Consider the following 25,926-nt stretch of genomic DNA (forward strand, 5'->3'; position numbering starts at 1 on the left):
AACCCTCCAAACTTCAACACCATTAATGTCAACAGAGACATTAGTGTTACAGAGCTGCAGATGATATAAACATGCTCCTCTCATGCTCTTGCCAGCCCAACCTCCCCTCAAACACCTCACGCCACCAAAGCGTAACTTTACCCAATTTCATTTATCACTTTGGATCGTCAAGAATTTCGATGCACTCTGGCAATGCAGGGGGAGAAATAGATCAGTGATAACAAGGACATACCATCATGGAAATTTGCACTCATCACCTTCTTTATCATGATGAGTTTGAATAAATTCAAATAATTTTAAAAAGATGTCATTGGTAGAAATTTAAAAAAAATTAAAAAACATTTTAGCTGAAATGTATTTTCCGCTGTTAGCTGGGTTTAAATGCAGGAAGAAAAAGAAATACATCCAGCAATCAATAGCCCAGATTATTTTACCTATAAACACCTTAATCCATTGACATTACAATTTCATTCTAAAAAATTTCTATTTCTCTCATAGCATACCAAAACCATGTGCTAAGGAGCTTAGTTTCATCTCTGTGTTCCAAGTAAAAATCCATTGGGCAGGCTAAAATAAATCATGTATTATCACCAACTAATGTCTCTCCCCATCCAAAACAATTGGATTTTCAGTTTTTATGTCTTAATATTTAAGATTCCAGAAAGTCAGCTGAATGAACAATAACAACAGGAATTCTGCAGATGCTGGAAATTCAAGCAACACACATCAAAGTTGCTGGTGAACGCAGCAGGCCAGGCAGCATCTCTAGGAAAAGGTGCAGTCGACCTTTCAGGCTGAGACCCTTCATCAGGACTAACTGAAGGAAGAGTGAGTAAGGGATTTGAAAGTTGGAGGGGGAGGGGGAGATCCAAAATGATAGGAGAAGACAGGAGGGGGAGGGACGGAGCCAAGAGCTGGACAGGTGATAGGCAAAAGGGGATACGAGAGGATCATGGGACAGGAGGTCCGGGAAGAAAGACAAGGGGGGGGACCCAGAGGATGGGCAAGAGGTATATTCAGAGGGACAGAGGGAGAAAAAGGAGAGTGAGAGAAAGAATGTGTGTATAAAAATAAGTAACAGATGGGGTACGAGGGGGAGGTGGGGCCTTAGCGGAAGTTAGAGAAGTCGATGTTCATGCCATCAGGTTGGAGGCTACCCAGACGGAATACAAGGTGTTGTTCCTCCAACTTGAGTGTGGCTTCATCTTTACAGTAGAGGAGGCCGTGGATAGACATGTCAGAATGGGAATGGGATGTGGAATTAAAATGTGTGGCCACTGGGAGATCCTGCTTTCTCTGGCGGACAGAGCGTAGATGTTCAGCAAAGCGGTCTCCCAGTCTGTGTCGGGTCTCGCCAATATATAAAAGGCCACATCGGGAGCACCGGACGCAGTATATCACCCCAGTCGACTCACAGGTGAAGTGTTGCCTCACCTGGAAGGACTGTTTGGGGCCCTGAATGGTGGTAAGGGAGGAAGTGTAAGGGCATGTGTAGCACTTGTTCCGCTTACATGGATAAGTGCCAGGAGGGAGATCAGTGGGGAGGGATGGGAGGGACGAATGGACAAGGGAGTTGCGTAGGGAGCAATCCCTGCAGAATGCAGGGGGGGGGGAGGGAAAGATGTGCTTAGTGGTAGGATCCCGTTGGAGGTGGCGGAAGTTACGGAGAATAATATGTTGGACCCGGAGGCTGGTGGGGTGGTAGGTGAGGACCAGGGGATCCCTATTCCTAGTGGGGTGGCGGGAGGATGGAGTGAGAGCAGATGTACGTGAAATGGGGGAGATGCGTTTAAGAGCAGAGTTGATAGTGGAGTAAGGGAAGCCCCTTTCTTTAAAAAAGGAAGACATCTCCCTCGTCCTAGAATGAAAAGCCTCATCCTGAGAGCAGATGCGGCGGAGACGGAGGAATTGCGAGAAGGGGATGGCGTTTTTGCAAGAGACAGGGTGAGAAGAGGAATAGTCCAGATAGCTGTGAGAGTCAGTGCAAGAGACAGGGTGAAAGAACAATATGTCATTTCTTCCAGTATTCTAAAAAGTCAAAATTAAGGTATCTTAGCCAATTAATTTTTGACTTTTTTTCCTTTGTTGTTTTTATTTTAACAAAATGAGCATATTACAATTAAAACTATTTCAAAACTATCATTCTCTTTCCAAACCCACTCATATGTAAACAGTTCTACAGTATCATTCCACAGTATACTTAGAACAAGTTGATCAGTAAATCAAAATTTCCAGCATACAGATACAAAATAATTCAGACTCTGTAATTTGATCCAGCTTGTGAATGTAAACCCCCTTCAAGAAAAATCTAATACATAAGCTGTCCCACTTTATTTGATTATACTCTACTCCGGGTAGAGCTTGGGATCTCTGAGATCCTATCACAAATTAAAATTGCAGAAAATCTAAGTGAGCACAGGGCTCCTTGATAGACAGAGTTGATGTGCCAGGGCACTCAAATGAGCATTGACTAAATAGGTAATAAATGTTCATTGACGATGGTGCTGAAGGTATTGATAAAGCGGAATATCTCTGCTCAATTAACAAATGTTCCTTCCATCTGGGTTAATGAGTACAGAATTAAATCACAGTAAGGAATGGACACATCTTCGTGGATTAAAGGAGATCTCCCGTCATAGAGGAGATCTTGTGCAGTCAAAAGCATTTAAGAGGATGTTACATTTTAGAAAAATGACAGCTCAATAATTAGTGGAACTATTTTATCAGCCCTTATAATCATCCCAAGAACAGTTATAAATTAATGGATTTATAATAGAATTATCATTACTTACTGTTTTTATGATACAGAAGAACTTCAAAGCAATTTGATTCATAGTTGTCAAATGTTTGCCTGACTTTGTCTATGGTCTTCTTATCTGTTAGGTCTCCATACATGAAACTAGGCAATACAAAAAGAGAGAGAGAAGAATTACGATATTAGAAAATCACCTGTGCGTTCTTTTGCTGGCATTGTACCCCTCATCTTAATTAGAATTGTATTGCATTGAGAGTGGAGGAAAAATAATATTTACTATTGGGAACAGCTAAATTACTATATAAATATTTCCATGATTCAGTCAATAAAGATGATTACCTCAAAATACTTCTGAACTTTAACTATGTGTGCCCAGAAGCAAGGAACAATATGCTGTTACCCTTCCAAAGTGTCTTTACTACTACCAGTTGGAGAGGATCGAAAGTTCAAAACTCAAAGTAAGTTTTATTACCAAAATACATATATGTCTGCAAACTACCTTTTCCAAAAGCTCCCTACTGGACAGCACACTAGGCTATTAAAAGAAAAACTTCACACCATCTTAAAGTTTCTTCCCTGTGCAGTTAATCTGATCAACCATTCTACTTAGACCCACCCAACCACCCCTATCGAAGTTCAAGGTCAATTTTTATCAAGTACGTGCTGTATAGATCACCATATACAACACCGAGGTTCATTTTCTTGTGAGCATACTCAATCAAGCTATAAAATAATCATAATGGAATCAATGAAAGACCACCAAAGAGTGCAGAAGACAAAAAACTGTGCAAATATAAGCAAGAAATAATAATAATAATAAATATCGAAAACATGAGATGAAAAGTCAGTGATAATCAGTTATTGACAATGGAAACATTTCGATAATTGGGTAAGTGAAGTTGAGTGAAGTTATCCTATTTGGTTCAACAGCCTGATGGTTGAGGGGTAGTAACTGTTCCTGAACCTGGTGGTGTGAGTCCTGAAGCTCTCGTACCTACACCCTGATGGCAGCAGTGAGAGGAGAGCATATCCTGGATGGTGGGGAGGTGGACGGTGGGGTGGTAGGTGACCCTGATGATGGACGCTGCTTTCCTGTGGCAGCATTTCATGTAGATGCGATCAATGGTAGGTGGGGAGGGCTTTACCCGTAATGGACTGGGCCATATCCACTGCTTTTAGTAGGATTTTGCATTCAATGGCATTGGTGTTTCCATACCAGACTGTGATGCAGCCAATCAATACACTCCCCACAACACATCTGTAGAAGCTTGTCAAAGTTTTAGATATCATGCCAATACCGTAAACTCCTAAGGAAGCAGAGGCACTGCCGTGCTTTCTTTGTGATTGCACTTACATGCCAGGCCCAGAACAGGTCCTCCAGAATAATAACGTCAAGGAATTTAAATTTGCTAACCCTCTTCACCTCTAATTCTCCAATAAGGACTGGTTCATGGACCTCTGATTTCCTTCTTTAAGTCTATAATCAGCTCCTCTGTCTTGCTGATATTGAATGAGAGGTTGTTGTTGGGGCATCACTCAGCCAGATTTTCAGTCTCTCTCCTATATGCTGATTCAGTCAATGACAGTGGTGTCATCAGCAAACTTCAATATAGCTTTGGAGCTGTGTTTAGCCACACAGCCCCAAGTGGAAAGTGAGCAGAGCAGGAGAGTAGTGAGTGACGAAGCACACAGCCTTGTGCTGTGGCTGAGCTGATGGAGATCAGGGAGGAAATGTTGTTGCCAATCCAAACACACTGGAGTCTACAAGTGAGAAAACCCAGAATCCAATTCTACAAGGAGGTACTGAGGCCAAGGATTTGGAGCTTATTGAGTAGTTCTGAGGGGATGATGGTACTGAATGCTCAGCTGTAGTTGATAAAGAGCATTGTGATGTATGCATCTTTGCTGTCCAGATGTTCCTGGGTTGAGTAAAGAGCCTATGAGATGGCATCTGCTGTGGACCTGCTCCTCCAGTAGGCAAAATGGAACAGATCCAAGTTGCTTCTCAGAGGAGCTGATATATTTCATCACCATCTTCCCAAAACACTTCATCACTGTGAAATTAAGTGCTATTGTGTGATAGTCATTGAGGCAGGTCACCACACTGTTCTTGGGCACGGGTATAATTGAAGCCTGTTTGAAGCAGGCAAGTACCACACACTGCCGAGAGGTTAAAGACCTCACTAAACACAATAGCCAACCAATCAGCCCAGGTCTTTAGTAACTGACCAGATGCCCCAAATGGGCTGAATGCTTTTCGTGAGTTCACCCTCCTGAAGGCTACCAGCACGTCAGCTTCAGAGACTGAAGCCATAGGATCATTGAGGAAAGTGGAAGTTTGTGATGGATCCTCCCAGTTTCCAATGGTCAAAGCAAGCATAGAAGGCATTGAGCGCATTCGGAAGCAAAGCCCTGCTGTCTCCTATGTTGCTTGATTTTACTTTAAAGAGGTGATAGTATTCAAACCCTGACACAACTGTCGAGCATCCTTCGTTGATTCAAGTATGGTTTGGAACTGGAACCTTGCACATGAGATGGCTTTCCAGAGGTAGCACGCAGACCTCTTATAACTTTCTTGGTTGCCAGTCTTGAATGCCTCTGATCCGGCCCTCAGCAGATTGCGTATCTCATGGTTCATACAGGGCTCCTGATTGGGGAAGACTCTGAATGATTTTGTGGGACACACTCGTCTACAACTGTTTTAATAAAGTCTGTGACAACCACAGTGTATTCATGCAGATCCACAGATGCGTCCTTGAACATAGCCCAGTCCAGCAGCTGGAAACAACCCCATAGCCGTTCCGCTGCCTGCCACAACCACCTCTTTGTTGTTCTAAGCTGTGGAGCATTGCTCTTCAGACTCTGACTGAATGCAGGTAGAAGGGCAGCCAATGTGCATGGAACGGTAGGCTTTCCTTATCATAATATAGCTGTGGTCTAGTACATCGGGAACTCTGGTGCTACGGGTTACATGCCGATGGCAATCAGGCAGGATTTTCTCAAACAAGCCTAACTGAAGTCTCAATATTCCTGGATTTCAGTGCTTTAAAAGGGATAGAGAGGGCGGAAAAAGGGGAGGAGGGGTGGCATTACTGGTCAGGGATACTACTACAGCAACAGAAAGGGTGGGTAATGTAGCAGGATCCCCTTTTGAGTCAGTATGGGTGGAAGTCAGGAACAGGAAGGGAGCAGTTACTCTGCTGGGGGTATTCTATAGGCCCCCTGGTAGCAGCAGAGATACAGAGGAGCAGATTGGGAGGCAGATTTTGGAAAGGTGCAAAAATAACAGGGTTGTTATCATGGGTGACTTTAACTTCCCTAATATTGATTGGCACCTGATTAGTTCCAAGGGTTTAGATGGGGCAGAGTTTGTTAAGTGTGTCCAGGATGGATTCCTGTCACAGTATGTGGACAGGCCGACTAGGGGGAATGCCATACTAGATCTAGTACTCGGTAATGAACCGGGTCAGGTCACAGATCTCTCAGTGGGTAAGCATCTGGGGGACAGTGACCACCGCTCCCTGGCCTTTAGCATTATCATGGAAAAGGATAGAATCAGAGAGGACAGGAAAATTTTTAAATGGGGAAAGGCAAATTATGAGGCTATAAGGCTAGAACTTGCGGGTGTGATTTGGGATGATGTTTTTGCAGGAAAATGTACTATGGACATGTGGTCGATGTTTAGAGATCTCTTGTGGGATGTTAGGGATAAATTTGTCCTGGTGAGGAAGATAAAGAATGGTAGGGTGAAAGAACCATGGGTGACAAGTGAGGTGGAAAATCTAGTCAGGTGGAAGAAGGCAGCATACATGAGGTTTAGGAAGCAAGGATCAGATGGGTCTATTGAGGAATATAGGGAAGCAAGAAAGGAGCTTAAGAAGGGGCTGAGAAGAGCAAGAAGGGGGCATGAGAAGGCCTTGGCGAGTAGGGTAAAGGAAAACCCCAAGGCATTCTTCAATTATGTGAAGAAAAAAAGGATGACAGGAGTGAAGGTAGGACCAATTAGAGATAAAGGTGGGAAGATGCGCCTGGAGGCTGTGGAACTGAGCGAGGTCCTCAATGAATACTTCTCTTCAGTATTCACCAATGAGAGGAACTTGATGATGGTGAGGACAATATGAGTGAGGTTGATGGTCTGGAGCATGTTGATATTAAGGGAGAGGAGGTGTTGGAGTTGTTAAAATACATTAGGATGGCTAAGTCCCGGGGCCTGACGGAATATTCCCCAGGCTGTTCCACGAGGCAAGAGAAGAGACTGCTGAGCCTCTGGCTAGGATCTTTATGTCCTCGTTGTCCACGGGAATGGTACCGGAGGATTGGAGGGAGGTGAATGTTGTCCCCTTGTTCAAAAAAGGTAGTAGGGATAGTCCGGGTAATTATAGACCAGTGAGTCTTACATCTGTGGTGGGAAAGCTGTTGGAAAAGATTCGTAGAGATAGGATCTATAGGCATTTAGAGAATCATGGTCTGATCAGGGACAGTCAGCATGGCTTTGTGAAGGGCAGATTGTGTCTAACAAGCCTAATAGAGTTCTTTGAGGAGGTGACCAGGCATATAGTTGAGGCTAGTGCAGTGGATGTGATCTATATGGATTTTAGTAAGGCATTTGACAAGGCTCCACCCGGTAGGCTTATTCAGAAAGTTAGAAAGCATGGGATCCAGGGAAGTTTGGCCAGGTGGATTCAGAACTGGCTTGCCTGCAGAAGGCAGAGGGTCGTGGTAGAGGGAGTACATTCAGATTGGAGGATTGTGACTAGTGGTGTCCCACAAGGATCAGTTCTGGGACCTCTATTTTCTTGATTTTTATTAACGACCTGGATGTGGGGGTAGAAGGGTGGGTTGGCAAGTTTGCAGACGACACAAAGGTTGGTGGTGTTGTGGATAGTGTAGAGAATTGTCACAGATTGCAGAGAGACGTTGATAGGATGCAGAAGTGGGCTGAGAAGTGGCAGATGGAGTTCAACCCGGAGAAGTGTGAGGTGGTACACTTTGGAAGGACAAACTCCAAGGCAGAGTACAAAGTAAATGGCAGGATACTTGGTAGTGTGGAGGAGCAGAGGGATCTCAGGGTACATGTCCACAGATCCCTGAAAGTTGCCTCACAGGTGGATAGGGTAGTTAAGAAAGCTTATGGGATGTTAGCTTTCATAAGTCGAGGGATAGAGTTTAAGAGTCACGGTGTAATGATGCAGCTCTATAAAACTCTGGTTAGGCCACACTTGGAGTACTGTGTCCAGTTCTGGTCACCTCACTATAGGAAGGATGTGGAAGCATTGGAAAGGGTACAGAGGAGATTTACCAGGATGCTGCCTGGTTTAGAAAGTATGCATTATGATCAGAGATTAAGGGAGCTAGGGCTTTACTCTTTGGAGAGAAGGAGTATTATAGGAGACATGATAGAGATATACAAGACATTAAGAGGAATAGATAGAGTGGATAGCCAGCGCCTCTTCCCCAGGGCACCACTGCTCAGTACAAGAGGACATGGCTTTAAGGTAAGGGGTGGGGAGTTCACGGGGGATATTAGAGGAAGGTTTTTTACTCAGAGAGTGGTTGGTGCGTGGAATGCACTGCCTGAGTCAGTGGTGGAGGCAGATACACTAGTGAAATTTAAGGGACTACTAGACAGGCATATGGAGGAATTTAAGGTGAGGGCTTATATGGGAGGCAGGGTTTGAGGGTCGGCACAACATTGTGGACCGAAGGGCCTGTACTGTGCTGTACTATTCTATGTTCTATGTTCTGAAGTCTCCGACTATGACTTGAAATGGACAGTTTCTTGTTTGAAGATGGCATAATGCAGTATGGTGAACACCTGATTATAGTTGGCCCTTTTAGGCAGTTAAACATAATTAAACTGTAAGAGGGAGTTGTAGCTTATTATAACACAGTGGGGTGTTAACTGGCTGTGGCCACACAAAATGGTCTGGTGGAAATGATGAATAGGACCTTCCAACATAAAATAGATAATGGCTGCAGAGAGGAAAAGAGAAATCATTGAAATCTAGCTGAAAAGAGCTGGGACATCAATATTTTATTCAGAGTGCATACTAACATAATTCTAGGCAGTATTTACAGGAGCCCTTCACAATAAAAAGTGGTGAGCCTAAGACCTCAATGGAAAGTCTTTCAGGATGTTTAGATACCAGCAGCTAGGGTTTAATGCCTTACAGATTGCTTGTCTGTGCTTACAAATTAAGATCAGTTAGGATTCATTTCTCCCATTTCTCCAGAGATCACAACACATAATCCATAATGGTTATGCAGTGTTGCTCCTATGATTTGGCAGAACACTTTAAACAAAGAACAGGATTGGGCTTCTTCTGCAGGGGCTATACCAATCTTATTATGTTTCATTTATCCTTTAAATTACCATGGATACGTGGCAAGTTAGATACAAAATCATGAACTTAAGGTAAAGTTTGAAAGTGTTTTCAGAAGCTAAGTGGTAGACGCTTGGGGGAACTTTTTTGTGGCTTGGAGTGGTAAGGGTGCCAATTGTTAACAAAATATTATTCTGATACTTTTAAGATTATAAATGGACATATTTTCTAAAATAAGTTGTTTTCCATTTTTACAAAAACAGAAGCTTCATTTAGGTAGAGGGAAACTGCTTAAAAGCTTGAAAATCAAACCATTTTCTGGTTCCAGATCTCTCAGAAACAAAGCTTCAGCTCAGTTTTCCAAGTGTGGCAGTGTCAGGGCTGTGGTCCACAGCCCACACCCACCCAAAAACTTGGAGAGCTCACTTCCAACAAATTTTGGAAGTCCTATTTTTTAAACCAATCTCCCATTCATCAGATTACCCTCCCACCACAGGGCAGAAGAACAAGCTGGTGGCTGATTAGTTGCAAGTCAACATATTAATAAGTGGCTCTTCAATGGCGAGGCACGTCAATCAAGGCAAGTTGTCAGTCATTTTTCCATTGACAGAAGAAACACCAATGAATGTTAAGGATTCCCAGTTTTCAGAAGACACTACAGTTTTGGAGTGAATAAGGACCTACTTATAAAATTAAACTCCAGACTGCATAGATGATAGCCTCTGATTAAACAAATGTAGGTTCCAATATTTGCCTTATCTGGAAGAAAGGCTGGAAAATGTTCAGGATGTCAAAGGAAATGTCAAGGTAGATGTATTTTGAATTCATGTATATTGAACCTTCACACAGGGAAAACTAACTCATGCTCCTTTTCTCTACTAACACTGGAAAACAAATTTTGTGCTTAAATATTCACGGTGCTGACACTGCAATAGTTCAACTAAACTAAAAATGTTTTGTTGATGATTTCCATTTCTACTCAGTGTCTGAAGCTTCTTGGTTAAGTGTCCAACAATAATCAGCTATTGAATATTCAGATCATTGAACATTTTGACGTCCAGAGAATCAAACTTCAGAAACATGGCTCATATAAAATAAATTGTGAATTTAGTATAGCAAAAGCTTATGATGTTCATTAAAATACGGATGAAGGAATACAAATGACACTGTTCTAATTATCCCAGCTTTAATACAAAAGTCAATGTGGCATAATGAAAATATAAAACTAACTGCAGCTGCTGGAAAACTGATAGAAGAGTCTTTGAAATGAAACTTATTTAACACTGTTTCTCTTTCTTCAGATGCTGCTTGACCTGCTGAATACTTCCAACTCTTCTGTTTATTTTACTCCTTTGGTGACCATTTTGGAGTAGGGTAATCAATAAACAGGATCCACAATTCAATATTTATAGTGGTAAGTAATAAAGTTCAAAGTAAATTTATTGTCAATGTATATGTTACCATATACTACCCTGAGATTCACTTTCTTGTGGGCATTCACAGGGGACACAAAGAAGCACAACATAATCAATGAAACCTGCACATAGAGATGAGCAAATAACCAATGTTCAAAAGATGACAAATAGTGTAAATACAAAAAGTAAAACAAAATAATGATGATAAATAAGCAATAAATAATATTGAGAACATGAGTTGAAGAGACCTTGAAAGTGACTCCATAGGTTGTTGAATCAGTACAGTGAAATTATTTACTCTGGTGATATGTGGTAGTGTAGATAAAATGCAACTAACCCTCAATTTATAGATGCCATATAGGGAGTCGAAGACACATCTTTTGTGATTTTAATAAAGCAGGGACAAAAATAAACATTCGATGTGACAAGCTGTAACAAAATTAAATGGCATTTTCTTAATGTTTCATATTTTAATTCTGCCAGTGAGTGGAACAACTTATGTGGGATTTCACATCTCATTTCCTTTCAATTCAGCATTAGATGACATATTTACAAAATATGATGAAGGAAACAGCTTATATTCAAGCAGATCAAAATGCCAATTGATTGCATTACACAGACCATTAGCTACATGAAGCTTGCAATTACAGTCATTCAGTGCAAGGACACTTAAGATAACTCACAAGCAAAATTCATATTATTTATCAATAAAAAGGTGCATTTAAGTCTTACTGGGTTTATGCAAATCTAATATTTGGATCATGAAGTTATAGAGAAATAGATGAACTGCTCAGTGCAAGACAGTGAGCTAAAGCACAGTCTGTACAAATCAGGATTAATGACATGAAACTATTAAATCTAAGTGAGCCACACTAAAGAAAACAATGAACATAATCAGATCCAAAATATGAACATGGTGCCATTCCATTTTACTTAAATTTCAATGGTACTGCAACCAGAAAATATACCTCTCTTGCAATAGTATCTGTATTTAAGAACAAGCTTCACTAACATAGAAATGATCAGATTTAATAAAATATAATTACATTTTCTTATTTCCAATGATTCATTGAACTGATGAAAACATATGCAATCAGAAAGCGTGGTGAAAACAGGATTAAAGGTGTTATATTTGAATGTGTGCAGTATATGGAATAAGGTAGATGAACTTGCAGCAAAGTTAGAGATTGGCAGGTATGATGTTGTGGGCTTCACTGAGTCATGGTTGAAAGATTATAGTTGGGAGCTTAACGTCTAAGGATACACATTGTATCGAAAGGACAGGCAGATTGAGGGGACTGATGGTGGAAAATGAAATCAAATCCTTAGAAAGAGACGATACAGGATTGAAAGGTGTAGAATCCTTGTGGGTAGAACTAAGAACCTACAAGGGTGAAAAGATACTGATGAAAGTATTTACACCCCTCGGAAAAGTAGCAAAGATGAGGTACACAAATACAACAGGAAAAAAAAAGGCATGTCAAAAGGGCGATGTCATGAGAGTCATGGGGGATTTCAGTATACAGGTAGATTGGGAAAATAAGGTTGGTTTTGGATCCTAAGAGTGGGAGTTTGTAGGATGCCTACAAGATGGCTTTTTAGAGCAGCTCATGGTTGAGCCCACTAGTGGATCAGTTATTCTGGGCTGCATGTTGTGCAATAAACTAGAAATGATTAGAGAGCTTAAGGTAAAGGAATCCTTAGGGGATGAGTGATCATAAAATATTGGAATTCACCCTGCAATTTGAGACTGGGGGGGGGGGAATCGGTATTACCGTGGAGTAAAGGGAATTACAGAGAAATGACAGAAGAGCTGGCCTAGGTTGATTGGAAGGGGACACTGGGAAGGATGATGGCAGAACATCAATAGCTGGTGGTTCTGGGAGCAATTTGGAAGAAGCAGGATAGATACGCCTCAAAGAAGAAGTATTCTAAAGGCAGGTTGACACCACCAGGGCTGAAAAGGGAAGCCAATATAAAAGCTGAAGAAAGCATATATAATAGAGCAAAAATTAGCTGCAAATTAGAGGTTTGGGAAGCTTTTAAAAACCAACAAAAGGCAACTAAAAAGTCAAAGAGGGAAAAGATGGAATATGCTAGCCAATAATATCAAAGAGGATACCAAAAGTTTCATCAGATGTATAAAGAGTGAAAGAGAAGAAAGGGTAGATATTGGAGCGCTGGAAAACGATGCTGGAGAGGTAATAATGTGGACAAGGAAATAGCAGATGAACTAAATGAATATTTTGCATCAGTCCTCACTGTGGAAGACACCAGCTGTATGCCAAAAGTTTGTGAGTGCCAGGGGGCATAAGTTTGTGAAGTTGCCATTACTGGGGAGAAACTGAAAGGTCTGAAGGTAGAAAAGTCACCTGGACGAGATGGTCTACACCACAGAGTTCTGAAAGAGGTGGCTGAAGAGATTGTGGAGGCATTAGTAATGATCTTTCAAGAATCTATTGATTATGGCATGGTTCTGGAGGACTAGAAAATTGCAGATGTCACTTCACACTTCAAGAAACGAGAGAGGCAGAAGAAGGGAGATTATAGGCCAGTTAGTCTGCCCTCAGTGGTTGGGAAGATGCTGGAGTCGTTTATTAAGGATGTGGTTTTAGGGTACTTGGGGGCACACAATAAAATAGGCTGAAGTCAGCATGGTTTCCATAAGGGAAAATCTTGCCTGAAAAATCTGTTGCAAGTCTTTGAAGTTAAGAGCCCATAGTATAACAGGAAAAATAGTAGCATGGATAGACCATTGGCTGATTGGCAGAAAGCAAAGAATGGGAATAAAGGGAGCCTTTTCTGATTGGCAGCCGGTGACTAGTAGTGTTCCCCAGGAGTCTGTGTCGGAACCGCTTCTTTTTACGTCATACGCCAATGAGGCTTTAAAAAGCACTGGTAAGGGCTCACTTGGATTATTGTGAGCAGTTTTGGGCCCCTTATCTATACAAGCGGATGTGTTGACATTGGAGAGGGTACAGAGGAGGTCATGAGAATGATTACAGGAAAGAAAAGGTTACCAGATGAGGACCAGTTGATGGTTCTGGGTCTGTACTCACTGGAATTCAGAAGGATGAGGGAGATCTCATTGAAACATATCGAATGTTGAAAGGGTGTTTCCTATGGTGGGGGAGTCTAGGACCAGAGGGCACTGATAGAGGCATGCCCATTTATAATGGAGATGAGGAAGAATTTCTTTAGCCAGGAAGTGGTGAATCTGTGGAATTCATTCCTCCTTACCTCTGTTCTCAAAGGTCGCCCCTCAATTTTGAGGCTATGGCCTCTGGTTCTGGATACTCGCAGCATAGGAAGCATGCTCTCCACATCCACCCTATCTAGTCCTTTCAACATTTTGTGTGTGTTGCAGAGAGAATTAATGATTAGGGAAACACAAAGGGCGCCAATTAAACAGGATGCTTTATCCTGGATGGTGATGAGCTTCTGTAGGATCTACAAACATAAATTTTCAGATGAAAAGTCCAAACATTCCTCCTAGCTTACTCTATCAGAATAGCATCTTCCAGCACGCAGTACAACTGTTCCCACGACTTTCTGTTTGTTTTCTATTATTTCTTCCATGTTAAAGTGGTGCTCTTTGGAGCAACCCAAAATGTTTTGCAATTATGTGGATAAGATTTTACAACCTTAAGTTCTTTACAGCTGAAGTATTAATTTTGAAGTGTGGTCTGAGTTGTTATGGAGACAGAGTTGCCAATTTGTGCAAGCAAAAATATGATGATCTGTTTTAGGAGTGATAACCAGAATATATTAAATTAGGCTTTTGTCTGTCTTTGCAGGTGATGTAATATTCCATGCACAACTTTGAAGAGAAGGGGAATTATTTCAACATCATGGCCAATTTTTATTCATGAGTTGTTACAATAGGTAGGCCGAAGGGATTGTTGGAATGAAGAGGTTTCAAATAAAGAGAATATTTATACACGTATATCCTCACTTGAAATTCAACAGCTCGGGCTGCAGTATTCCTTCACTACTGGGCCCAAATCAACCTAGATTTTTGTATTTATGTCTCTAGAACAGGACTTGAGCACCCAACCCTCTAAACTGATGTAAGAATACTACAAATTAAGCCATAGCTAATAGCCATTATAACAATGTCTCATGGAATTCTTCCTATTTTTTTCAACCCATTTTTTTCCCACTGTTGACTAAATATTGTCATCACCATAACATCAACCAACACCATCCCCTGCCTCAGCTTATTTGCTTTTGAAATCATACATACCTGCTGTTTCTGAATATACTGTCCTAATACATCTCTGACCAGCTGATTTGCACCCCTTACCCACCCACTCCCTGTCATTTCCATTCCCTGAAAGTCCAAAGTTGCTATCCACAATTCAATGGTGGATGAGGCATTGACCTTTAATTCCAAAATGTTCTCCTTGCTTTTCTCTTTCCACCTTAAGGAGGCCCACAATGCTTGTCTTATTCACCAGGACGATGTGTATGTGCAGATGTCATAAGATACAATCATTATTAAGCAAGTTAAGGGACCGCACAAATACGTAGGATACATATTTCAATCTCCCCAGCCCTATTATCACCTTTTGTGACCTGTTGTCGCATTTTATGTGCTATATGTACTGTAAAGTCACTTGGGATGTTTTGCTGTATTAAAGGTGCTATTTATAAGTTGTTGATTTGACTATCCATCTGATCCTAGTTTTGAAACCACTTATTCAAAAGTCAGCTCTTCTGCAGTAACCTGAGATTTAACAAATACCCTGTTTGCATCTTCTGAGCTCTCTCTTCCTCTCTTCGTTCCTTTTATGTGCTGTGATATTTCACTGACTGTGGCAGTATGTCCTCTTCTTAAGATGAATTCCAAAAGCTTTCTTCATAGAAAAGGTATACACCAATTGATTGCATTAATAACTATATATTTTGGGTAAATCTTCATCCTCTCTAGTGTTTGCTTTTAAGATAACCATGTTGAACACTGCCACAAGAAAGCAGGGCCTACAATGCCCTGGTTAAGATTTCTACTGCTATGGGATGAGGTAGTTTATATTAGCAGATTTCTGTGAAAGCAGTGTGCCATGCTGGAAAGTGTGTTTTGGTTTCAGCTAAGATAAGGACTAATGTTGTCCAATTTAGGAATGTAATTCAGCCAGTCAGGATTGTGGGGAAGAGTTTTCCAAAGGATAATGGTCTGGTTTGGGGGTTTTGGGCAGGAGCTGCGGAGCGGGACAGAAGGGAAGATGCCACAGAATGGCATTGGAAGGAGGGTCCCTGCTGCATGAAGTGCTTTGTGCAGATAAATTGCTCCAAGGAGGAAGGGCCAATGCTCCTGAGAAAGAGCCTGTTGGTTCGATTTGGACTTTGAGGGAAGTTCGGAATGTGATGTGCGCTTCCACGGGTCCAGCATGTGAGTAAAAGATGACTCCAGTATGAGTCTCATCCACATTGGACTGGCTTAACTGTAATAGGCCCTTTTATTTTCTTTTTCTTTTCCCTACTAACTGTTCGATAAAGCTAAAGTTTGTAAATATACTTTCTTTATAATTTTATGCAGTGTACAATGTTATTTCTGGCTGACCAATAGTTCCATATGGGCAGCATTTACACAGCATTCGCGCAAATTGCGGTTTCTTTAATCGGAACATCATGACATTTCTGTTTGGTTGAACCCCAAATCATGAAGACCCTAGAGGTATATTGTTTTGAAAGGTGGCCTTCTCCCCACTGAGTCCTGTGGCTGTTAATGGAGCTAGCTGGCGAGCCAAGTTTCTGTACAAGTTCAGTGACCTTCTCCACCATCAAAGACCCTCACCATCCAACCCAAGCTCACTTCTTGCTGCTGCCATTCAGAAGGAGGTACAGGAGTCTCAAGTCCCACACCACCAGGCTCAAACGTCAGCAGGGATAAATTCAGTCACATCAACACTGAACTGATTCCACAATCTGTGGACTCACTTTCAAGGACTTCATCACTCATGTTCTCAATATTATTTATCATCTATTTATTACTATCATTTTTTCTGTATTTGCACAGTTTGTCTTCCTGATTGTCTTTGCTTATGTGTAGCTTTTCATTGATTCTATTGTATTTCTACTGTGAATGCCCACAAGAAACTGAATCTCAGGGTTGTATATGGTGATACCTACGTACTTTGATGATAAATTCACTTTGAACTGAGCTCTGGGCAACATGACCTGTTTGTTATTTACAGCAAAAAGTTAATTTCCATCCTGAGCACTTCTGAGCAAAATGCCCCCGAACGATGAATGAAAATTGAAAATTCTGAACAATATAGAAAATCCTGGCCAAGGCTTACATAACTGAACTATTTATCCTTCCACCTTCACTCCAAAGGTGCCAGTATGCTCAACATCTATTTTTAGCGGGATTTGCAGGGAGGTGTCAGAATGCATCCATGGAAACAAAGGAAATAGGAGGACGGAGCCACTTGTGCCTTCAAGCCTGCTCTTCCAGCTTTCTCTCCATATCCTTTGATATCCTTAGCCAAGAGAGCTACGTATATATACTTCCTTGAATATGTTCAATAATTTGGTCTCAGCTTTCACAGTCTCATTTGTAGATGAATACATGTCTGCTCAACTCAGACCAAAGCTGCTTACCCTGTATATTCAGGCTAACATCCCTGGTTCTGAGCTCTTCTGCCATTGGGAAAATCCTTCCTGAATCTAGTCTATATAACCATAAAAACTGCAGGATGATGGAGATAAAGCAAGGTGACATAGTCGTTTCATAATGTGGCATAGCCACGATGGGTTAGTTTTCCTCTTACATACTGTATGATATGACAAGTCTGCATGGAGAAGAGTATAATATGCTCATTCATTGATTCAGGTGCATCAGAGAGTATGATCACTCAAATGACTGCTCTTTCCCGAAAGCCACCAGTGGACTATTCACTTCTAATTGCAACCCGAGAATATTACTGTGAGAAGCATATAGGTGACAAAGATGGACTTCCAGATTTGGCGATGTGTATATTGGCGATGTGCAGTTCGACATCTCAGAGCTGCAACTAAAGGAAATCAGAGAGGTCGTCCGCAAAGCAAGGACAAGCTCGGCTCCAGGACCAAGCAACACCTGGTACAAAGTGTACAAGAACTGCCCCAAACTCCTGCTGCGTCTGTGGAAGATCCTGAGAATCTTCTGGAGAAAGGGGAAGATCCCAGAACAGTGGAGAGTGGCTGAAGGGGTGTGGATCCCAAAGGAGGAAAATCCAACCCAGATAGATCAGTTTCGCATCATCTCCCTGCTGTGTGTCGAGGCGAAGACCTTCTTCAGTGCAGTTTCTAACTGGCTGTGCACCTACCTAGCACAGAACACCTATATTGATACATCAGTCCAGAAGGGTGGCATTTCAGGGATGCCAGGCTGTCTGGAACATACCAGTGTGGTGACACAGCTCATCAGGGATGCCAGAGAGAACAAGGGCAACCTGTCAGTGTTGTGGCTCGATCTGGCAAATGCATATGGCTCCATTCCGCACAAGCTGGTGCAGCTCACACTGACCAAATATCACGTCCCCCGCAGAATCAGAGACCTTATCGCTGATTATTACAGCAATTTCAGGACGAGGGTCTCTTCAGGAGCAATTACATCAACCTGGCGCAAGGTGGAGATTGGCATCATCACAGGGTGCACTATCTCAGTGACACTGTTCTCCCTAGCCATGAACATGCCCACTAAGTCTGTTGAACCAGAGTGCAGAGGGCCCAGAATGAATTCCACTCAACGGCAACCACCCATCAGGGCATTCACAGATGACCTCACAGTCACCAGAGAATCAGTCCTAGGCTGCCGGTGGATTCTGCAAGGGCTTGAAAAGCTGGTGGAGTGGGCCCAGATGCGTTTCAAACCTGCCAAATCAAGATCGATGGTGCTAAGGAAAGGGAAGGTGGAGAACAAGATCCAGTTCAGCATCGCAGGCACAGCCATCCCAACCATCACAGAAAAGCCAGTCAAGAGCTTAGGTAAAGTTTTTGACAGCTCTTTAAGGGACACGACATCCATTCAGGCGACCTGAACCGAGTTGGATGGCTGGCTGAAATCTGTGGACAAGTCTGGCCTACCTGGGAAGTTTAAAGCCTGGGTGTATCAGCATGGCATTCTTCCCAGGATCCTGTGGCCCCTCCTCGTCTATGCAGTTCCGATCTCGACAGTCGAAACCTTAGAGAGGAGGGTTAGCAACCACCTCAGGAGATGGCTGGGGCTGCCAAAGAGCCTGAGCAGCATCGCACTCTATGGACACCACAATAAACTGCAACTGCCCTTCAAATCCTTGGAGGAAGAATTCAAGGTAACAAGAGCCTGAGGAGTGCTACAGTATAGGAACTCAAGTGACCCGAAGGTGGCTAGAGCAGGGATCCAAGTGAGGACTGGCAGGAAGTGGAGGGCAGAGGAAGCTGTTCAGGAGGCAGAGGCAAGGTTGTGTCACAGGAGGCTGGTGGGAGTGGTCACACGAGGCCGAGCTGGGCTAGGATCCTTTCCAACTCCCCAAATGGACACCAGAGGGAAGGAAAGGTGTTGTCTAGTTCAGGAGGAGGTGAGGGCAGTAGTGGAGGAGATGAGAGCCTGCAAGGCGGTGGGAATGAAGCAACAGGGAGCTTGGACAAGATGGGAGAACGCGGTTGAGAGGAAAGTGACCTGGGCTGATCTTTGGAAAGCCGAACCACACCGCATCCAATTTCTCATCCAGCAGTGTACGATGTGCTTCCAAGCCCATCAAACCTGCACACATGGGGCAAGGCAGAGACATCTGCGTGCCCACTGTGCTCCAAGCGAGGAACCCTGGAGCACATCCTCAGCGGCTGCGCAAGGGCACTCAGCATTTTGGGCAACGAGGGAGAGAGGAAGAGGAGAGCCAACCACAGTACCACTGATGCAGCAGAGAGGGCCTCAAGATGGCTGTGGCTCAAAAGAGGGGAGCCATGGAGCCATAAGTAGCTAGCCATCTGGACACAAGCTGGGGTCTGATCAGCCCCGGCTGGGTCACCTGGAGGAGGTTGTATGGTGTTGAAAGACCCGAAACACCCGATGATTCAAGGAACATCACTGAAGATGTGTCCAGAAGCATCAATAGATGTATGTACACAGCACGGTTGTTTTCCACTGAAGCTAGGGTTTTCACCCTAGTTACTCAAAAATGAATGCAAGCTCACAAAATACCATGGTGAAATTGAAATCACATTCTCAATATGTGTTGCCTTAATCTCCAGTTACCAGACTTGACATATAACTATCACACTTTGTGCACAAATATATAAGCCCTCCAATTTTCACAAATTTATCAGATTTCCCTTAGCCTCTCAGTATAATCCTTAGACAAATTTCCTTTGGCCTCTAGTGCTTCATTAGGTTAAAGTAATGGTGAGAATGGAGATGCAAGCTCAATGTTCAAAACTTGAAGCAACTTTGTTATCAAAGTATGTATACTGTATGTCACCATATACCTCTTCCTCTCACCCTCGATGCCCAAAATGCTGAATGCTCTGGCTAAGGAATGGGCTGTGAAGCCCCTACATCCAACCTCTACTGGGAGACACCTCGCTCTCCATCCAGCCTGCTGACAGTTGCTGACCAGTCCTGCGTACCTGGAGAGCTTCCTTTCAAAGGCCACTTCCAAGCTATCTTCCCATGGGACTGTCAGCTCCAGCAGCACCACTTGCTTAGCAGACTCAGACACTAGGACAATGTCTGGTCGCAGGGTGGTGGCTGCGATATGGTTGGGGAACTTCAGCTGCCGTTCGAGGTCCACCAACAGCTGCCAGTCCCTTGCAGAGGTCAGAATGCCTGCAGATGTTCTTTTGGCAGGTATTGGCTGCTCCCCAGCTCTGACATTTCTTGCAGGCATTCACAGTAGAATAAATACAATAGAATCAATGAAAAACTATACACACAGACTGACAAACAACCAATGTGCAAAAGAAAACAAACTGTGTAAATACTACTTATAATAATAATTCATAAATAAATAATACAGAGAACACGAATTGTAGAATTCTTGACACTGAGTCCATAGTTTATGGAATCAGTTCAGTGGTGAGGTGAGTGAGGTTATTCACACTGGTTCAGGAGCCTGTCTACTAAAGAGTAATAACTGTTCCTGAACCTGGTAGTGTGGGACCTAAGGTTCCTGTACCTCCCTCCCAATGGCAGCAGCAAGAAGAGAGAATGGCCTGAAGTGAATGTTCCTTTTTTCTAAATGGTCACACCAGGCAGAGTAGATTAAAAATCCATTCACAGACTACTTTCTCAGCAATTGGCTTACCCTACCTGCAAGCCTAGAACTAAACTTTCAACCACTATTCTTCCTAAGACAATTTTGATATTCCCATTTTCATATGTTTGCCTCTACATAGAGCCATGTGGATGCTTCTATCTTCTATCCAGAATGGCATAGAAAGTCACTCACTTCAAGCTCAACAAATGCTGTCCTTGCACTGTTCCAGGAAACAAATATATATAGGACTTTCATCCTACAAGTTCATGCCATTAATCTTGCCTATGTCAGCCAAAGTAAGTAAGTAAACATTTTTCTTCTGATTCTGATCCCAAATAACAGATCACAACATGAGCAGAAATCTCCTTTAATATAACAAACTCCTACGTGAAGGAGACCCTTCTTACTCTTTCCTGACCTAATACTTCTGTCTGACTAAATCTACCATTCTTTCTCCATTGTTCTAGTGTCTCTTCTCATTGCAACCTGAGATTATTACTGTAAGAAACACTTGATTGCTCTTTGCATTGTCACAGCCCATTGTGACTAATACGGGCATCCAGATTGCCAGCTTGCTCCTGGGATGGAGCCAAACAACCCAATGAATCAGCGTCAAGGCATCTTTTCACAGATTAATATTCAAAGGCTGTTGAAAGTAAGCATTTGGGAGAAACAAACTTTGGCAATCCTATCAAAGATGCTACAGTTAAGCTTACGCATGCATAGATGATGCAGATGAGCAATTCTATTTGGTAGCCAACATGGTATTGTGGGTGAATTAGAAGGACAGGGCATTAGACTTTGTCTACATGGACTTTAGCAAGGTAGGCTGGTCCATAAGGTTAGTACACATGGGGTCCAGGGTGAGTTAGCATATTGGATAAACAATTGATTTGGTGGTGGGTGGAAGTGGGTGCTAGTGAGGGTTGCTTTGTAGATTTGAGGCCTGTGACCAATGGTGTGTCCACGGATCAGTGCTGAGTCTTCTGCTATTTGTCATCTATATTATAATAAGTTGGGTGAGGATATAGGTAGCGTGATTAGTGCTGCTGAGGCCTCCATCGGTCAGAGTTGACCATGGATATTGCATCCTAGCTGTCTAGCTACACAAGCCTGGGCAGTACGATATGGAGAGCAAGCTGTTGCCCATGTAGGTAGCAAGCTCCCCCTCTCCACACAACTGATGAAGCCAAAGGAATGGCAGAGACCGATACAGTTTGGTACCAGCAGTGTTGCAGTAGTTGCCAGTCAGCATTGAACTCAATGTAGGACTGCCTTAGGGACTCCAGCTCCGAATTTTTCCCTTGGGTTTTATTCCCAAAGCCTTCCCCATGAGTGGGTATAGCTGCAAGGCAGCAGAGGTTTGAGATCAGAGTTGTCCTTCCTCTAGATGTGCTGTCATCCACAGCTGATGAACTCCACCTGCCCAAAGCGACTGGTTTTAAGGGGCCAGTAACCCACCTTTGCCCCTTCTGGTGTCAGTAGAAACGGTTCCACCAGGCTTAGTAACTAAGCCACATGTGAAAGCCAGGAGCTGGATGGCTGTTGGAGGCAATTTGAGGTGCACAATTTAATAGACAGTGGGCACCTGTCCCCGTTACCACCCCCGGCTATAACAATCTTAGTAAATTTGCAGATTAAGCCAAACTGGGGGAATAGTGGACAGTGAAGAAGGTTGCCTAAGATTACAACAGGATATAGACCAACTGGGAAAGTGGGCAAGGGAACAATACATTAAGTTTAACTTTGATGAGTGTGGAATGATGTATTTTGGGAAGTTAAACTAGGGCAGGACATACGCTGCGAACATAGGGGATGTTGTTGAACGGACAAACTTTGGACTACAGGTACATAGCTGCCTGAAAGTGAAAGCACAAGTAGACAGGGTAATAAAAGAGGCATATAGCATGCTTGCCTTCATCAGCAAAATAAACGGGGCATTCTGTTAAAACAGAGAAATATGGAGTTAATGCAGGCTAGTGGGATTAGTATAAGTAGACATGATGGCTGGCATAGAAATAATAGGCCAAAGGGACTGTTTTATGTTGAACAACTCTGTGATGTAATTGCTAATTAAATATAATAATGCATGGACAATGTTAATTCTCTCCTTCTAAGGCATTCCATCAGTAACAAATCTTTAAGGCTATCTTCATCATTTAGGCATATAACAATTTTTAAACTCCCCATATTAATTTGAAAATCAATTATCTTACTCTGAAGTCATCAAAACAGCATTGTTGAATCACAGTTACTGAGTCATATGAAGAAAGCCAATTTATTTCTTTAGAGCAAAAAATCCCAGGTTTTTAAATCCTCTCTTGGGAAAGAAAAAAATTCCAGGGCTCAGATATTGCTGGGATATGCTATATGTTTGAATTGTTTCAGAAGAAGCAATGAATGTTAATGAGGCCATTAAATAAGGTCTAGAATACTGTACACTAAGTATACAATTAATTACCAAAGGTTATTACTTTTTTCCTTTTCATTCTAGTTTACTTTAGCCTTTCCTTTTAAAACATTCACATCAGGAGAAATGCCATGCTGATTCCAATCACTTATCTTATTTTTGACAAGTTATTTTTAGAAGCCTACTCAAATAAAATCAATAAATCCACACAGCTACTAAAAGTGATTGCTATATGATCCTTAGCACAGGTTCAAGAGAAATTGAGCTCTTTTAATTTATGCTGGTGGTGTCTCTCAAGATATAAACTTAGCTCCTTACTTTTCTTTTAAGTACATAGGGATTGGCTCCTGATCCTTGGCCCCACAGTTACCATGGCAACTAAACGATGTGAAGTTTCTGAATGAGACAGACCTCATAGAAGGAATGGAGTCACAGCTTCAGTCTGAGGCTCAGGGAAGGGGAGGAAAAGGAGCATGGGGAGTGGACAGATTGAGGGATGGATTGAAAAGTGGAGATGTTGAGGTGCACGCTGCTAGCTGGGATGGTGTTAGTAATAGAGTTGGTGGAGGAAGTGGAGGGATTACTGGAAAGTGGATCGATGGAATGAGCTGGTGGATGGTGAGAGTGATAGCAAAGTGGGTTGAGAGTGTTAGGTTGGGAGGAGGGAACAATAAGGGTACTGGGTGATGTAAATAGCTGGGGCCTTTGAATAGAACCATTTACAATCTTTCAGAAAAATTAAATGTTAATTTCTGCTGCTTTATTTAATAACCATCAAGTTCAATATTACTAATTGCAGTGGACTCCAGTTAATTGGGACATCGGTTAGTCAGGCAGTTGCTTATTTGGGACAAATTTAAAGAACAAAAACTAATTGAGAAAATAGCTGGGTTTCCATACATTTATTTGGGACACTATGCTGCTTAATTGGGATGGGAGACTGTTGCTGAAGTTTCTAATTAGCAACAGTCATGTGCACTTGTGTGGCTGTTAAACACTGCACTTTGCTTAGAGTGAACAGTTTTTAAATAACATCCATTATGTGTGTGTTTGTGTTCCAAAAGCGCTGATAGCTGGTGAGAAATCAACAGCAAGACAATTTGAAACTGTTTTGTTCACTGCAATTTCGAGCTTTCAAGCCAGAAACAGCCAGGAGTGAAAATGAAACGATTTCTCTACTTCAACAAATTAAGGCTACGAAGAATTTCACAGTATCGACAATCATCTTGAATGTTACAATGAAAATGACAACTTGGAGGTGCAATCATCAAAAGCATTGTAAGAAGGCGATCCATTATCTGCATGAGGTGTCTGCACTGATTTTATTCATTACAGTCAATCAAAAGAACACAACAGTGTACCTCCATCAATAACTGTTAAACTACAGTTTGAAAAATACACCATATTGAAAACTACAGTTGTATAGCACTATAGTAGTACTGTTACTTTTCTAATTTGTTCTGTATTCCACTTAAATGCATTATTTCAAAGTTCAAGGTAAATTTACTCGCAAAGTATATATGAATATGCCACCATATACAACTCTGAGATTTATTTTCTTGTGGGCAAACACAGTAAATCTAAGAAACACAGTGGAATCCATGAAACACCACACTTAGCTGGATAATCACACAATCAGCATGCAAAAGACAAAAAGAAAAATATAATAATAAATATTGAGAACATGAGGTGAAGAGTCTTGAAAGGGAGCCCATAGGTTTTGCAAACAGTCCAGTGAAGGAGCAAGTGAAGTTATCCCCTCTGGTTTAAAAGCCTGATGGCTGAAGAGTAATAACTGTTCTTGAACCTGTCTTGAGGCCCCTGTACCTTCTTCCTGAAGAGAGCATGACCTGGATGGTGGGTGACCTGAATGGCAGTTGTTCTCAATGGTGTTGAGAGCTTTACCCATGATGGACTGGACTGTATCCACCACTTCTTGTAGGATCTTCTGTTCAATGGCATTTTTGCTTCCATACTAGGCCATGATGCAACAAGCCAATATACTCTCCACCACACATCTATAAGAGTTTGTCAAAGTTTTAGATGTCATGCCGAATCTTCACAAACTTCTAAGGAACTAGAGAAGCAGCTGTGCTTTCTTCAAAATGGCACTACGTGTTGGGCCCAGGACAGATCCTCTGAAATGAGGACATCGAGGAATTTAAAGTTGCTGACCCTCTCCACCTCTAATTCCCCAGTGAGGATTGACTCATGAACCTCCAGCTTCCTCCTCCTGAATACGATATCAGCTTCTCGGTCTTGCCGACGTTCTGTAAGAGGTTGTTGTTGTGGCACTACCTAGCCAGATGTTCAGTTTCCTTCCAATACGGGGATTCATCACCACTTTTGATTCGGCTAGTGACTGTGGTGTTGTCAGCCAACTTAAATATGGTATTGGAGATGAGCCTAGCCTCACAGTCACAAGTGCAAAGTGAGTAGAGCAGGAGCTAAGCACACAGCCTTGTGGTGCACTTTTGCTGAAAGATTGTGGAGGAGATGTTGTGGCCAATCTGAACTGACAGGAGGCTGCAAGTGAGGACATTGGGGATTCAATTGTATTGAGGCAAAGGTCTTAAAGCATATTGATTAGTTTTGAGGGATGATGGTATTGAATGCTGAGCTGTAGTTGATAAAGACAATCCTGATATACCGTGTTTTGTAAAAGTATTTAGCCTTCAACCTTTGGTTCACACAAATGAGTATTACAACCATGGATTTTGATCAATTTAACTGAGAATATTTTTTCGCAGTAGAGCCCACAATACAGGGAAAATTGTAAAACATGAAAAACTGAAAATTC

General features: G+C 42.3%; 1 protein-coding gene across 1 annotated transcript in view; it reads right to left on the reverse strand.

Moving 5' to 3' along the window:
* The window catches only part of kcnh5b (potassium voltage-gated channel, subfamily H (eag-related), member 5b), a 507,516-nt gene that overhangs the window by 416,069 nt on the left and 65,521 nt on the right, over positions 1-25,926 (reverse strand). Inside the window, exon 3 of the mRNA XM_072251293.1 lies at positions 2,793-2,899. Coding sequence (XP_072107394.1) covers positions 2,793-2,899 — 107 coding nt within the window. The remainder of the gene's footprint in view (positions 1-2,792; positions 2,900-25,926) is intronic.

The sequence above is a fragment of the Mobula birostris genome, chromosome 1 (genome assembly GCF_030028105.1).
Source record: "Mobula birostris isolate sMobBir1 chromosome 1, sMobBir1.hap1, whole genome shotgun sequence".
Lineage (NCBI taxonomy): Eukaryota > Metazoa > Chordata > Chondrichthyes > Myliobatiformes > Myliobatidae > Mobula > Mobula birostris.